Below are 17,031 nucleotides of genomic sequence, written 5' to 3'. Positions count from 1 at the left end.
ACCACTTTAAAAAATGCTTTGGAAATATGCATCAAAGTGCCTTAAAAATGTTGGTACTCTTTGATGTAATAATGTCGCTTGTAGGAGTCCATTCTCATGCAGTAATAACAAGTGTAAATATGTTTATTTATAAGAGCAAAAAATAGATATCTTCCAAACATTCTGTAAGCAGGGAATGGTTAATAAACATTCATACATATGATAAAATAACAAAAATGTTTAGGAAGTTTTAGTGACAAGAGAAAGCTGCTCACAATATAATATCAAGTGAAAAAAGGCAAGATTTAACAAACTGTAAAGTGTGATTATAGACAGTATTATTACTACTATGTCAAAAAATTAAAAGTAAAAACGATGAAGAAAATACACAAAAATGTTACATGGGGTTACTTCTGGGTAGTGAGACTGTGAATATTTAAAATAAGATTTTTAAAAATCCTTTTTTTTTCATGTGTTCCAAACTTCTGACAAAGAGCTCCTACTCCTTTTTCAATCAGGAAAAATAGGTATAATGTAAAAATGAAATATGATCTAGGTTTCATGAAAAAAGGTGATCAGTTTTTCTAAACATGTATTTTTAAATATACTGCAAGACTAAATTACTCTTTAGTCTTTGCAAACACAAACCTGTAAGGTAGAATCCAGAGTAACCAAAAATTAGGCTTTTTATCCTAGAAATACTGGAAGATATTTGGTTGCTTTTATTTAAGGTATGTTTAAGACAAACATAAACTTTTTCACAATGTCTTAATTCTAATTTAATAATGGTAGACATAACAAGGAGAGAAGTGAAGAGAAAACCTTACATTATTTATTCGTGTGGTAAACATACGGCCTCTCGTTGTCCCAGTAACAGCGTCCACTCCCTCTGGGGCGCTGTGGGTGGGTCATCCCCTTCAGGAGGGTGGTTTAGGGGAGACAGAAATGGAATGGCAAGCAGGGAGGGAAAGGGAGGGTTTGTCCTGGCAGCCAGGTCGGCCAAACCCACTCTGGCTTTCAGTGGGCTGGCAGATGGCACAGCCAGATTGTCCCACCAGCCTGGAGCTACTAACTAAAACAATTACATTCAAGAAGAGATAAATTCATGCTACAATCAGATTCCAAATATTAGCTGGGGATAGGAGCGTGATATTCTAATTGGCTTAAGTTGTGAGCAGAAAACTCTAAATAAGGGATGGGCAGAGAAAGGTACAAGCTGGCTTCCATAGGGACACAAACAGGGACTCTTTGAGAAAATCATGTTTACGTCTCACTGCTCAGCTTCCCTTCCTGCCTTGCCATTTATTCTCACGTGAGATGTGTTCTATTTTTTAAATCATTTTTAATTGTTATTGTATTACAGATTGTCCCAATTTTTTCCCCTTTGCCCTCCTCCACCCATCCCACGCCCCCCACAGTCAATCCCCCTACTGTTGTCCACGTCTACGGGTCATTCATACATGTTCTTTGTCTAGTCTCTTCCCTTTCTTTGCACCATTATCCCCTCCCCCCTCCCCTCTGGTCACTTTCAGCCTGTTCCATGTTTCCATGCCTGTGGTTCTATTTTGTACGCTAGTTAATTTGTGTTCTATTAACTTCACTTACATATGTTTCCTTGAAATCCGAGAAAGCAAATTTGGTGATCTTGGGCTAGAAAATAGACATGATTTTGGTGGGCCATGCTGTGTTAAAAAAAAAACCCCAAAAAACCCCAAAAAGCTTGAATGAGTTGATGATAGTTAAATATTGAGAGATTTGGCACAAAAATCAGGATTTGGGGCTTAAAAAAATTAAATTTAGCAACAGTGAGCTGATATTGTCAAATGGCAATAATCAGCTGGAGATGAGTGACAGATGCCATTTTAGGTGGCATAGGCTCACCAATTTGCCACAGTCCTCACTCAGTCCATTTGTCCATTTGCATTTCCATTCCTGGCCCCTGCACACATTCCTGAGGTTTTCACATCTCAGAGCGATTTACAAAACTGGTGTGTCAGCCCTGAGCTGTATAGGATAAAAAGCCTCCATTGATACAAAACTCATTCAAAGCAACACTTCCTGTAAGCAATTCTGATAAAGACAGTCCTCATTAAGCACTACAAACATGCTCAAAAGCATGCTGGGGAAGTAGGAAGAGATCCCTCCCCTCCCCTGGAAGTCAGGGGTGCCATGGGCAGATAGAACAGAGGGCCTTAAAAGGGACGTCTTAAGGGAAACTCACAGCCTAGTGTTTGGAACTTAGTAGGAGGTTAATAAATATTTGTTTCCATCCTCCTAAGAGCAGATGCAGAGCACAGTGAGGAAGAAATGGAGCCAGAACAGTGTAATGCAATGCACAAAAGCACAGCATGCCAAGAGAGGAGGAGGAGGAAGTAATTGTAGCCTGGAGAGCAGTAGCAGCAACAGACCAAGGGTAGAGAAGTTAGAATGACAGAGCCAGGTACTACCACAGTGGGGACTGCAGAATTGTGACATGATTCTGACAGATGTTTGCTAGCCACACATCTGTATGGTAAGCAGAAGCGTAAGCAGATAGAAGAAGACAACATTAATCAAGCAGAAATTCAGACAGAAATTCACCCCAGCATACTAGTCATGGGAAAGAATTTGACCCTTTAATGAAGTATTGTTGATTAAAACTATAACAGAATATATATATGTATTAATATATACATATATATGGAATAGGTAAAGTTTGCAGAATAGCTGTATTCAGTTGAAGGATAGAATTTCTATCCTTAGCTGAAATAAGTTAATTGTTTAAAATTATGTTTTGCTTTGTTTTGGGCTTACCATCAGTGTAGTTTTAGTTACTTTGAAATAATTTATCTCTAAAGCCTCAATTTTCCTGAGGCATCATGTCACTACAGTAATAACCTGTCAGAGAAGGTTAGACAAAGGCTGTCGATCGTGGCATGGAAGGTTACAGATGCAATTGTTTTCTTCCCAGCCCTTTCTTAGGGTCATAGCCAACCAGCCACTGTTTATACATAGGGCAGCTTTTGCAGTATTTATTTCTTTAAATATTTAATAGTCTTGAGAGGCAGTGACTGGCAATAATATGTAGAGTTTCTAGCATGTTGTGAATGCTTAATAAATGGTAACAATAAAATCCTGCATGATGAAAACAGCAGTCAGTAAACCTATTATACGCTAAAATATTTTGAAGCAGTAGCAGTAACTATTTAGAAAAGTATAAAAAGCAAACATAGTGCATTGACTAAATTATGGTGATGATAATGGAACATTTATATTCACTAAAAAGTTCACCCAGGTAATTTCCTCTTAAATTCCTTAAGGAATTGAGAAAAAGTATGGGAAAAGTGGATAGAGCATGGATTAAAAAACAACAACAAAAACTTTTGCTTTAAAAAAAAAAATCATGTAGAAACCTGCTGACGACGAACCCGGTAGCTACATCCTGTAGGGTGGCGGGGTGCTCCAAGTACCTTCAAAACTCCCTCTAACCCAGAACCAATTTCTAGACGTGTTCAAGCTTTGAAGGACTTGGTTTTGTTAGAGGAGACATGCAGGTGCGGGTGTGCGACACCTTCAGATGTATGCCGCGACATAGCGACACCGGGAAAACAAATGCCTTTATACTCGCGAAAGAAAGTTCTTTATTTACATTTAAACCTGGGAAATTGGCTACCTAAGAACCTGGACGATCGCGCTTTGGGGATTCTGCGCAGCCCTCAGGGATTGGAAAACTCGGGAGCGAGGGCTGAGGACGCAGTGCTGTAAGTTTAGGAAAGGAAGCGAGGGGGGGAAAAATAGAGCTGCTCCTTTAAGAACTTCCTTTCCCTTTACTCTATGTTTACATAACATGGGGGCTGATCCACCGCGGGGCCCGGCGGGGGAAGGCGGGGAGTGGGCGCGGGAGGCCCCACGCACAGTGGGAGGGAGTACCGCGGGTCCGGGGCTGCGGGCTCTCTGCTGGGGGCGGGGCTGCTCCCACCTGCCTGCGCGCGGCGGGGCGGCTCCACGGTCCTGCCCCCGCCCCTCCCCCGCGCGCTGCCCCCGCTCCTCCTTCCTTATCCTGTTCCTTTCCTCCCTCCCGCGGGGCGTCAGCAGCGGCGGCGGCGGCGGCGGCGCTCGGCGCGGGCAGGTCCCCCGCTGCCCAGTCCCATTTGTTGTCTAGTCTGGCTCGGGGCGGCCGCGGCTCGCGGAGCTCCGGGGAGCCCGGCGGGGCAGCCGCGCAGCCACGACGGAGCAGCCTCGGGACTGGCCGCCCCGCGCCCCTTTCGCCGCCGTGCCCTTTCCCGGCGCACTCACCCCCTTCTCGGGATGGGATTGTAGCGGCGGCGCGGACTCAGCGGGGATCGCAGCGGAGGCGGCGGCGGCGGCGGCGGCGGCGGCCGAGCGGGGCTCCATGTTTTCCCCCGACCAGGAGGAACACTGCGCCCCCAATAAGGAGCCGGTGAAATACGGGGAGCTGGTGGTATTGGGGTGAGTCCGGGCATCCCCGACCTCGGGGAGCTTGGGGCGGGCGGCGTTCACTCCGGACTGGTAGTCGCCGCGCGCCCGCATCCCGAAGCGGTGCCAGCGGGGTGGCTCGGGCGCCCTTTGGGGACCACCAGGGCGCTGGGAACAGCTGGAGCGGCTCGGAAGGCTGGGACGGCGGGCGCTGAGGCGGGAGCTGGGATGCGCTATCCGCACGGAGGACGGCGGCGGAGGAGGAAGTGGAGGAGCGGGCCCGGCCCCCGGGAGGCGGCGGCGGGGACTGGGGCGACCCCACGCCCCGCGGCGTTCAGTGCTCGGGGACAAAGTCCGTGATAGTACCGTAGGGACAGGGGCTCTACTTCCCCAAGCGCGCCGGTCCCCGGAGGGTCGGTAGGGGCCGGGGCTGAGGCGTCACCGTTGCAGACACTTCGCTGTGTCGCAGGAGACCCCCCGATTGGAGGAGCTGAGAGGCTCCCGAGGCCCGGCGCCGGGGCGCCCTCTCTCCCCGCGCACTGTGGGCCCGGGGCCGCGAACTCCGAGCGAGGAGCAGCCGGCTCGGCCGCGGAGGCGGGCTGAGGGAGCTGCGCGGTGGGCGTCCGCGGGCAGCCCTTAGCATATTGTTACGGTGACCGCGGCGGGCAGCCGCTGCCCGCGGGCCGTGAACTGTCTCTGACCCGGGCGGGCTAGCAGGCCCTCGGCTCTCGGCGCCCGGCGCCGTGAGCGTCCTGGAGGGACAGGGACGCGGCCGCTGCTGGCCGCACCCCCTCGGTCCTTCCACCCCGGGCTGCGGCCTCGCAGATGTCCTCCCGGCGGCGGGGAGCTCGCTAGCCTCGCCTGCCTCGCTCCCTCTCCGCTTGTGAAAACCACATTTTGAAGCTAGTAATTATCCACGATCGTTAAACAGAAGCAGTTAGAGACTTCATCTACTTCCCGAGTTTCCTTGTGACATTTCTATTGTTTCCCCTTAATAAGCCGGGAGGGGTGCTTCGCCGGATGAAAGCTGGAAAGTGGGCAGCGAAAGGGGAGAGGAGTGGGGAGGGGGAAGCGCAGGAAACTCAGGAGAAAGCAGCTTGGGTTTAGTACTGGAGGAGAAAGGATTATTTTTTTTCCTTAGTACGTGTCACTCCCGGGGACCCGCGCTTTTGTCCTCCCTGTACTCACAACATCATGGGTGCTGATAAGTGGGCTTAGCACACAGGTGGGGCATCATGAGAATGGGAACACTCACAGCTCCGAAGAAAGTGTTTTGATAACTGAATACCTTGAAGTGTCTGGCGACTTAAAAATAGTTTTAGAGAAAAGATTTTTTAAGAGAAACTTCCAGACACAGGACAGCTCAAAGTTGTCTAGTCCTCCTCACTTTGTTGCTACAGGGTTAAGTGCAGTGTTACTGGAAATCTCATTGCCTAGTTTGAAGCTATGTGCAAATAAGCGTTTTTTCTCACCTGCATCTAATTGCACTTAAAAGACAGATGTTAAGGTTCACTGGAAGGAGGGAGAGATGACAGGAAAAAAGCCAGAGTTTAGCTTCTCTTCTGTAACCTCAGCCCAACCTGATTTTGTGGAGTTTGGTTTTGTTTGTGTGGCTACCTTCAAGGTAGGTTTAACATGGTGAACCTGACAGGAAAGATTAACTTACGCCAGAACTTTATTTCATTATTTCCTTTAGAGGAAATCATCGTTGAGATGTTTTAGAAAAGCAATGTGTGAGTGGCCTGAGAGGTTTTGGGTTCATAGCTGGAAGTGCAGGGCGCTCAACGCCCTGGAAAGGATTTATGCCCTGGATTGTCCTGGTGTCATAGGCTTACTCTAAAGTCGGCTCCGTCGGTGCACGGCCAATGGCATGTTCCCTAATGCTTTTCCAGGAGAGCCCGAGTATGACACTCAGCAACTCCATGTGCACCTGCTATGTGCCAGCACTGTGTAGGCACTGAGGATCAGCAGGGAACAAGGAGCTTTCATTATAGTGTGGGGTGGCAGGCATAAACAGAAAGAAACATGTAAACAAATGAATAGTAAATGAGTTTCAGGTGTTCCAAGTATTCAGCAACAGAAGTGGGTTAACCTAGGGAATGTCTGCTCTAGGCAGGTATTTTCTTTAGGAGGTCAGGGCAAGTCTCTGAGGAAGTGAAATGTGAGTTGAGACCAGAATGCTAAGGAGATGCTAGTTTGGTTTTTGAATACTTGAGAAGAATTGTAGTCTTTTTCTTTTCTTTTTTGAGAGTAGGTTTCTGACTCTCTAGCAATATTGAATACATCAAAGAATGCCGGGGGAATAGTGAGAAGATAGGTAAACTTTAAAAAGACCCTTAATTCATATCCTACCCTTAGGACTTGAGACTGTGTCCTCCTTCTTAAGACAGCAATAACAGTCAAATAAAAAATAATATCAACTTTGCATGCCTCGTCATCTAGGACATAAAGAGAATTTGTGTTTGATTTTCTTATTGATGAAATTAATCTTGAGATCTAAAAATGCTCAATATTGAGCAAAAAGGAAAAAGGACTCATGGATGTGGACAACAGTGTGGTGATTGCTGGGGGAGGTGGGTACAAGAGGACTAAGTGATAATGGAAAAAATACAATAAAAATTAAAAAAAAGCCTCGGTATTGACAAGATTTTATAAAGTACAAGGAAGGCTCTCTTCTTTTTTGAAACTGTCATCTGACTGTTCTTACTGGTTCTCTTTTAAATTTTATAGTAAAATGTCACTGAGAAATCCTGGAGCACAGACAGGAACAGTGTGTGTAAATGTATATGTCCGTGTGTGTGTGTCTATATATGTATGTGTATGTGTCCATATAGAAATGCTTATGCATCTTTTCATGTGTTACATAATATTAAGGGAATTTCCAGGTATTTAGGATTTTAGTAGGGTCATCACTTTCTTGGCAGGTAAGTGGAATTTAATTATTTCATGACTCTAACCAGTGAACGTATCACAGCTGCAACTTTTTGTTTTGCCCATGATGTAATTGAAGGTAGGGAAAATGATTGGTCTGTTAGGTCTTTTTCACTGTCTATTTTAAATCTGGCTACACTGTTGAAGTTGGGGAAGTGTGTCAGGGTTTGAGAGGCAGTCCAGTGTAGCGGGGAGAACCTGAAGACAGTCAGGAGACCTTGATTTTATTCCTGCTTTCTTGTAGGCTGGCTTTGTGATTTTGGCTTAGTCCCACACTCCGTCTCTGTTTTTTTCGCAGGAATGACATGTGATGGGATTAAGTTGTCATCAAGGGCCTCCCTGGTCTGTATGTACCCTATAATGCTGTTCATTGGCTGAAGAGTGGAAAACACATAATTAGTGTATTCTAGGTACCTTGGATTTTGTTGATTTTGTATATTCTTGAGCTGATGGTGCTAGAATTTGAATGGGAACTTCATTTAAATTGCAGAAAAGACCAACGTTGTGATTACTTTTTATGAATTAGATGGTGCAAAACAGGCTGTTTTTTTTAAAAAAGTTATAGTAGCATAAGCATATATGTATTTGGCTCATTGGTGTTAGTCTGTACATGAGGGCATTTAAATTTGCTAAAACCTTCTGTTCCAAGTTTAAGAAAGGCAGTGATGTTTCTAAATTAAGCTGAGTCAGTTGAAATAGCTAGCATAAGGAATAGATAATCTGATAGAATTTTAGAACTGAAGGAGCCTAAAAAGTCCTGGTACACATTCAGCCCTTTTATTTTACTAATGGAGAAACAGGCTGCAGGAAGGGAGGAGACTGTTTTGACCTGTGGCTGAGCGGGAGCCCTGCACTGCCAGGTCACTGCTTTCCCCCTTCAGTGCTGTCAGTTCCTCAGAGCGTCAGGGGTTGGGTTTTTTGTTTTGTTTTGTTTTGTATTTTTGTGACTTGCATGAGGGGGAGCTGAATACCTTTCTGGATTTTGTTTGAGGCATGCTGCTCTCTTGCTGACTAATGGCCTATCGTGGTTTTTGGGAAAAGACTGCTTATACTCTTTGTTTCTCTAACCTTGCAGTTGAATGGATAGTATATTTTGCAAGGCTCTACTTTTCATTTGATGTTTCACAAAGGTATTTTTATTGGCTCTTTCAACCAAAGGTTTTTAACTTAGGGTCCACAGATGCAATCTAGGGAGTCCTTGAACTTGGGGGAAAAGTTGCATTTCAGTTTTCACTATAACTCAAACTGAGATTTAGCACTTCATTCAATCATGAGAATAGGCGACAAACAAACTTGCTGCTAGAATTGTTATTTACTGCATTAATACAGACTATACATGCTATTGTATCACAATTTAAAACTATCTTGATAACTAAGTATAACTGACTTCACCTGTAATCCTTTGGACTTGACGTTATGCACTTAAAAACACTTTTCTTAGGAGGGCTCAGCAGGCTTTACCAGACTGCTAATGGGACCCTTGGGACAAAAATGACTTAAAAACCTTGAAAATGAAGGCTTATAAATATGACCGAAAATGAAATATTTTAGCGGAAACGGACCAAGGTCTGCATAAAGGTCAAGGAATACCTGTGTTTTCCCCTTTGGATGGTGTAGGATCTATCAAATAAGACAATGAGGACTGTTGCTTAAAGACTTTATGGTCTTTATTTTTTAAACAAGCAGCTCCTTATTTCTAGATGCTCTTTTTGTTTTAACCTTGACACTTTGCCTTGACACCCGCTCCCCTTGATAGTAATAAGAAACCTTAAAATATACTCTGTCAGTTCCGGTTTTCTCATCCTCCTCTCTAATTTGGGCCCAGAGACATCAAACACTAGTATCCTTTATAGACTAAGAGGCTTTTGAATTTCTTCTTCTTTTTTTTTTTTTAATATAATCTTTACTGTCATTCAGAGTCACATTGGTGTGTGGGATGATTTCAAGAGCTCAGATCTGTTGGTGTGGATGGAGTGTCTAATTGTGTAGGCTATTAAGGGTCATGATGTTACTGGCTTTGGGTTGCTATATATTCCTTTGCTAACTTTAGCCTTGTTTGGGGTATGTGGCTGTCTGTATGGTTTTTCGTCTGGCTTGCTCAGATTTATTTGTTTCTCTCTTTAACACACCAGCACTGAAACCTTCATTAGGACTATTTGTTTTGGGTTGTATTTCCTTATGTGATTGATATTTGGGGATGTCTTATGTAAACAAAAATAAAACCAGGTCCATTTGGGTCCCAGCAACTTTCCCAAACATGTTTTATGCAAAAGATAAAGCACATGCACAGAAAGCCCCCCAAACCCTTAACACATACTAGTTGGCTATATTTGAGGGAAACTCAGGTTGCCACATTTGGACCGTGGTTTTGTACGTGCCGTGCAGGGACCAGCAGTGGCCTCCGTGAAGTGAGTATGCAAGGCTGTAGGCTGGCTTTTGATGGAGACCACAGCTACTTTGTGGACTTCATTGGTAAGGGGGAAAAAGGTATTTTTAACTTCTTTCCATTTAATTAAAGGTTTTTCCTGGGGTATGCAGAATCTTTTATAAAAAGAAAAGTGAGAGTAAGAATGATTTGTTATGAGTTCTTACTGGACTTACTGTCACCTTCATCTTTTGGAAAATAATGAGAGCAAAACTGCTTCATATTTCTTAGTTTTGTCTAAATTAGCTATTTTCAACCACTATCTCCACTACCTCATATGATCAATATTGAGGTATGTGGCCAGCAATTTATGACAAGTAATAATGTGTGGTTTTTTCAAATGTTTCAGAGATGCCCCTTTAATACTGTTATTTTTTACCCACTTGCATTCTGATATGTTTTCTCAAGTGGAAGAAAAAGGTGTGGTGTTCCACTAGGCAAGCCAGGAATTTATTCATTCAACAAATGTTTATTGGGTGTCTCCTCTTCCACACATGGGGGATACAGCCAGACAAGGCAGACACGTTCCCTGCCCTCGTGAATTGCTGTCTTATTCTCGTCACAGCCCCTTAGTGAACGGTCATTACCGATACACAGTTCATTCATTTATTCCACAAATCTTTGAGCATCTGCTTGTTCTGCTCAGATGCAATGGTGAGGAAAGCAGGCCTGGTCCTGTCTGCGGAGCCTACAGTTCAGTTAGGGAGATGGAAAGCAATTTAGAGCATAAGCTGCGATGGGGGACACATTAGCAGGCCATCTCGCCCCGTGCCAGGCAGAGGAGGGGTGGCCCGTGCAGGGGAGAGGGAAACAGTGCTCTAGGAAGAGGAGGCCCTGTGTTCCAAGACCCAGAGGCGAGTGCTCCCATCGCTCCTCGGAGGACCGGAGAGAAGAGCGGTGGAATGAAATAGAGAGTTGAGGATGGGAGGACAGGTTATGAAGGGCTTGCAAGTTGTCCCAAGGATTTTGGATTTTATCCTAAGGGCGAGGGAGACTGCAGCTGGTTTCCAGCTCTGAAACAGGAATGAGGAAAGCAAAGAGGGATGCAGCAGGAAGTGGAGGGGGACACTGAGGCTGGGCCCCAGAGACAGGCAAAGAGGGAACAGAGTGTGAGCGAGCAGGCAGCTGTCCCGGCTCCAATTTCTGGTTCTAGTCCCTCGTGAGATCTCATTGCATGCCCTGCCCAGAGTTCTGTGTGACCGGCCATTCCTTCATTCGATGACTCAAAGATACTGACCGAGGACCAGCACTGACTTAAGGACTTGGCCCCTTACAGCAGCGAATGACGTAGACTACGACCCTGCCTGCGTGGATGGAGGCAATTGAGCCAGCAAAGAGGTGGAGAAAACATTTGACCTCAGAGAGTGCTATGAGGACAGTAAAGCAGGGCAAGCGGGGGGCAGGAGTGGGGACTAGGGGGTAAAGTGCTAGGGATAAGGTAGTGGGGGGATTCTTGTAGACAGAAAACATATCGGGAAAAGCTTTTCTGAGAAAATAGCCCTGTGTCCTCTGAGAGTGTCCACCTTTTTCAGTCTTTATTTACTTCTGTTTAAGCCACCCTGCATGTGCTCCTACAGCCAAGGGATTCCTAGTTTTCTATTAGTTAAGGTGGGGAAGTATATGTACAGTTTACCAAAGGGAAAATAGAAGTGTGAACAAATATAAGGACAATTCTTTAACATCCCTAGGCACAAACAGGGTTCACTCCACTGTGCTGCTCATGGTGTGCCCAGAGCGGTGATCGCCTTCCACTAGAGTTCATCGAAGCTCTCTGGGCTTTCCTTTGAGGGCAGGGACTCCGACTTCCACCCCACTTAAAGTGTGGGGCACACCTTTTCAGGTGTGGGGTGGATACTCACCGACTGTCTTGAAGGGATGGATTTCTGTGGCGCACTCCAGCACGCCCTGCTCAGCACTGAGGTGTCTCTGGGGCTCAGTGAATGTTTCTCGATTTGAAAGGAACACAGATTCTGTAGCACAGCTGCAGCTTTCTAAACAATCCTCCCAACCTTCAGGGCCCAAGTGAAAGGCTCCCTGTAGTACTAACCACCTACTTTACTGACATCAGATACTTTAGTTTCAACCTTTGTTTGTTTTTCTTTTTGTCAGTCACCTAACAGTCATTTTGTCACCTGCGGAAAGTTCTGCCTTGAAGGGAAGCCGGCCATCTGTTCTGACTCCGCCAGCTGCTCTGAGCTGCACTGCAGTGCACGACGGTGGCGCGGCGTTGAAAGGCTGTGGTCATTAGTGCCTGTTAATGATGGCTGGAAATACTGTGGAATACAAGCCTCTTGGATGACAAACCTAATAAATATGCATCAGGGGTATTTTCAGTAGCAGGTTTTAAGACTATTGCAAGTCATTCTTTATTAAGGTTTTATTTTCAGCCATCCATATAATACTTCTCACTCTCAGACACTTAACTCTGTTTGTTTCCCGCTTTTCTGCTTGTGCATAATCTGTTTTCAGGGTAAGAATCGCTATTTCAAGCTTTGTACTTCCATTTTCATTTATGCTGGTTTAACAGACTCCAACCAAAGCAGGCAGTTGCGTGTTTGGATTCCAGGCTTTTGGTATAAAACAGTTCTTTCTTACTACCAAGCTCCTCCAAGGAGCCTCAGAAGCCCCTCCTCCTTCCCTGTCCATGCCTGGCCTTCTTGCGCTTCCTTCTACACATAGAACATGGAACTTGTGATGGGTGAGCAACTAGAGTTTTCTGGAGCACTTGACTGATTACCTTAAAGAAAGACCCTTTCTGCACAAGGATTTTAGACACAAAGTAGTGTGCTTCACACTAGATCCCAGAAAATTAGGCAGACTGGACCCTTGCTATAGTACAGGAGATTGGGTTCAGGATAGAATCTGTATTTTTTCTCAATGTGTTTGTCAGTAGTTTATGCCTCTCAACATGGCTTTTCACATATTTGAATTATTTTAACTTAATAAGCAATTGTATTAACCTTTCAATTGTCTAATGAAAGGATTGTACATAATTGGCCATGTTATTGACGTGGACATTACCCAACTTTCCCAGTTGGTCTGGCAGCCAGTTGGAGATAAAATAAGAAAACTCAGGGTTTTGACTTGATCCAATGTTCTTCCCGTGTTGTCTTCAAATAATGGTCAGCAGTATGTCCTTGTATGTACATGCTGGACCTCCCATGAGAAGGTGAATCCCCTTCTCTTGAATATGGGCTGCTTTTGTGATTTGCTTTGACCAGTCTGTACAAAGGAAGCAAAGCTCTGTGACTTTTGGGGTGCCTTGAGGGATGTTGGCTTAAGGGCTGTGTAGCTTCTGTTTTTGCTCTCTGTATTAGTTTACTACCACTGCCATAACAAAATTCCACAGACCTGGTGGCTTAAAGAACAGAAATTAATTTTCTTACAGTTTTTGAGGCTGCACATCCAAGATTAAGGTGTCGGCAGGTTTAGTTTCTCTTGAGGCCTCTGCTTGGCTTGCAGATCACTGTTCTTGCTGTGTTTTCATGTATGTTTTTCTCTATGTGTGCCCATCCCTGGGGGCCCTTCTTCTTATTGTGACGCTAGTCATATTAGATTAGGGCCCACCCATGGGACAGAAGTTAACTTTAATTACCTTTTTAAAGACCCTATCTCTAAATATAGTCACATTCTGAGGTATACTGGGGATTAGGACTTAAATATATAAATTCAGGTCATAACACCCTCTTAGAAGGCAGTTACCATAAAAAGAAGGCTGACTATCCTGCTGGAGAGAGTGGCTCTCACGGGTGAGGGATGAAAAAAGCAGAGGAGTCCCGGCCAACCCCTAGCCCGTCCAGCTGAGGCAGCAGACCTGTGAGTGAGGTCATCCTGGAGCCTTGAGCCCAGGGAGCTGCCCCAGTCCACTCTGCCTGGAACAGAGGTGAGCTGTTTCTACCAAGCTCTGACAAATCAAAGAACTAAGTGTAGGTTGTTTCAAGCTGCTGAGTTGGGATGGTTTGTTACACAGCAATAGACAACTCAGATACCACAGTATTGTATCAGCTGTAGTTCAGTTGTCAGAGCAGACAGACTAATACAAAGGAGTTCACTGAGTTTTTGTTGAGTGGTTTTTTGTTTCCTTCAAGTTATTATTTTAATAAGTACTTTAACAATTTTAGCCTTTTAGATGAGTTATTCCAAATATTAAATACTATATGGCCTGAAAATTTTAGCTAACAAAGCATTTGTGGAATAACTTTATCACATGTAAGGAAGGCATCTATGAGTCCCTTTGCATTAGTTAATCTCCATAATCAATATTACCTCATGCAGTTCATTGAGAGCACGGCAGTTGAAAAATGGCCTAGCTTAGCTGAGAACCGTGCTTCCGGTAGACTCGAACACAGGCAGCTCTCATCTAGGACGGCTAGTGTGTGACACAGGTTTTCAGGTCTTTAAAATTCATCTGGCATGAAATAATGCAACTAACAGACTTGAGTACGGGAGGTTCTCTAGACCAGCATCTTGCAGGTCCAGGGCAGTGAATGGGCCAGAAGGATGTTTCAGCACTGCAGCTGGGAGGTGCAAAGACAGGATGAAAAGCTCACTTCTATCAGTTATTCCATATACAGGGAGCAGGCACAGGTTCAGCTTTCTGAGAAGGTGAGTTACCTAATTTTCAGGATAGAACTTACTTGAAATCTCGAAGGGGTCTGTGTTTTCTCTTCTGTCATTCGTTTCCTCCTACCTTTGTCTCCCTTCCTCTGCGTGGAGGTAGCTCATACTCCCCTAGCCTTCCCCTGAGAAATGGTGATGGTAGGACAAAGCCATCAATCTCTCACTCAGTAGTGTGGTTGGAAAGCTTGTGCTGGAACCTGTGAATGTTTTGGGGTCGAGCTGCACCCTGCAGAGTAATCAAGGATCAAAGAACTGTTATGCTCTTAGCCAGCTGCCCTCTGGCACCTTGCTTTCCCGATAGCCCAAGCGATGGTGTCCCATGTGCATTGCCCACCCACGGAGAGGATCTGTAGCCCCACGGCGCCCCTTCCCCAGTGTCTGCGGAGGCTGTGTGCAAACCATCCATGAATCGCCCTTGGGGAGGAATAACTGGGTGCTCCTCCTCCAGGCCATTACTGCAGCCCAGGGTCTTGACAGTCCCTGGCTCAGCGGTCCCCAGCAGCAGAAGTCTGGGGACCTGTGGGACAGTATTGCCCAGAACAGCCCCTGTGGTGGAGTATTGATTCTGTTGCCAGGAGAGCAGAGCAGATTCATACTTTGTGAGCAGCAGGGACAGGGTCTCTGCTCACTGTCCTGTTTGCTGTCCGTGTTTGCCCATTTCTCCCATGTTAACCTCTGCCTTCAGGGCTGTAAGCTCCCTTTGAATTGAAGTGCAGGTCTTGCTCAGAAGCCTGCAAATAGGGGTGTCCAACCTTTTGGTGTCTGGGCCACACTGGAAGAAGAGGAATTGTCTTGGGCCACACATTAAATATACAAACGCTAATGAAAACTGATGAGCGAAAAAGTTTTTAAGTAAACATATGATTTTGTGTTGAGCCACATTCACAGCCATCCTGGCCTGCATGTGGCCTGCAGGTTGGACGACCCTGGTAAAAATCATCTTTAAAGAGGGAACATCAGGATCTGAGCTTTTTCTCTCATTTTTCCTGCAAGAAGGAGGAAATTCTAGCTCGGCTGTTGCTACTTAGTGACCTGCTCCTTTCTCTCTTTGGGGAGGTGCACAGAGATGATGTCTTAGTATCCCGTATTGAGTGCTTACTCTTAGCAAGGTCCTGTGCGAAGTGCTGTTCACACGTGGCTTCCTTCTGTTCTGACCAAGGAAGGTGGGTGCCATCACTCATGCATGGCTATTGAGAAACTGGTCTGGGATTGCTGGACTGTCTGTTACGCATACTGTTATGCGCTGGAGCTCTGATTTGAACTCAGGCCTTTCTGACTCCAACACCCTTGTTCATAAATCCTCCCTTTACTGTGTATGTGATTTTGCACCTTACTTGTTTTTTAACCAACTCTTTTTCCATACTGGGTATTCTTACTAAGCACAGTGACAAACCTTCACTCATTTAATGAAGTTGCCAGTAAGATTATTATTTTTTTTTAATGTTTACAACTTAAATGAACTCTTGGGGAATTGCCTACATATGTACTTTGCCCACTTATGTTCCTGGCGTGTATGTTCAAAAACAATCAAATACATTGAATTTTCAAAAAAAAAATCAACTATATAATCTCCAGGGAATAAAAATATGAATTCTCCTCATATATGCCTTCTTAAGTACCTGAATATGTTACAATTAAATTAATGCCTCAAGAGAGACTTGATTTTATAATCCAAAATGATTTGGATTGTAAAAGCAGGTTTGAAGCCGTGCATTGAGGTACTCTTCCTGTAGGACAGCTCTCTAATCTCGTTAGTTGCAGGATGCACCCTGATAATCTTTCTTTTCTCATCTTCTATTGCTGGTGATTACTTAGGTCAGCATTTGTATTTTGTTTGTTGCTTGGGAAAGGGGCTCCAAGCAGTATCTCCTCAAGTAAAGATCTGTCCCTGCCTGGATACTAATGTATGTTGATTTTTGCTTTCCTGTCTCTTGATCTTCCTGTTAGTATTGATTAAGAGAAAAAACCTTCCTGGTTCCTCTTCATCTCCTCACTCACAGTACTTAATACAACTTGTTCCGGCAGTGGCACTAGTTCAGCTAATCCGAAAAGCATAGGCCAGGAAAAGTGCCTTTTATTTGTTTATTTAAGTGTTAACTTAAACCAGATGCCAACTTAAAGGCTTTGATGGAGCTGCTGACTTAGACCCTTCTGAAAGTTGGCGCAGCTTCGTGCTGCACAGTTTCACCTTCCTGCGAAGGCAGCGCAGCCTTTTTTGTTACAGATGTGTTGAGGCACATTGGACCCGGAATTTCTGGGGGGAAAAAAAGTTCTCAATAAACAGGCGTCCTAAGATATTGGATGGCAGAATACCAAAGGACAAATATAGTATCTTGATAAGCAATATTAGATGTTATATTGAGAAAAAGCAGAGACTTGGAAGCACTACAGGGAAGTAATTCAATCAGGAGGTTCTGATAATGTAATAAACTGCACAAGGGTGAAACTTGAGTCGTTTACACACCCTAGAATGTCCTTCAATTGAATTATTGTTTTATAATGGCCCTCTGCTCCTCTACTACTGTTTTAAATATTTAAAAAAAAAACAAACCTCACCTTTTTCCCAGATGGGAGAAAAAAGACACAAATCTTCATCAGCATAATAATCTGTGTGTCCATCTCCCCATCCCCACCGCGTCCCATGACTGTCAAAGCTCATG

At 44.8% G+C, this 17,031-nt stretch overlaps 1 protein-coding gene across 1 annotated transcript in view; it reads left to right on the top strand.

Moving 5' to 3' along the window:
• Window positions 1–4,046: 4,046 nt before the first annotated feature.
• The window catches only part of PELI2 (pellino E3 ubiquitin protein ligase family member 2), a 152,536-nt gene continuing 139,551 nt past the window's right edge, over window positions 4,047–17,031 (top strand). Inside the window, exon 1 of the mRNA XM_054567516.1 lies at window positions 4,047–4,428. Coding sequence (XP_054423491.1) covers window positions 4,352–4,428 — 77 coding nt within the window. The 5' untranslated portion in view covers window positions 4,047–4,351. The remainder of the gene's footprint in view (window positions 4,429–17,031) is intronic.

This window comes from Pteronotus mesoamericanus, unplaced genomic scaffold (genome assembly GCF_021234165.1).
Source record: "Pteronotus mesoamericanus isolate MK-2021 breed Mesoamerican mustached bat unplaced genomic scaffold, CSHL_Meso_final contig_182, whole genome shotgun sequence".
In the NCBI taxonomy this organism is placed as follows: Eukaryota; Metazoa; Chordata; class Mammalia; order Chiroptera; family Mormoopidae; genus Pteronotus; species Pteronotus mesoamericanus.
Note: the sequence above shows the minus strand (reverse complement) of the source record. Positions and strands in the feature narration are given on the sequence as shown.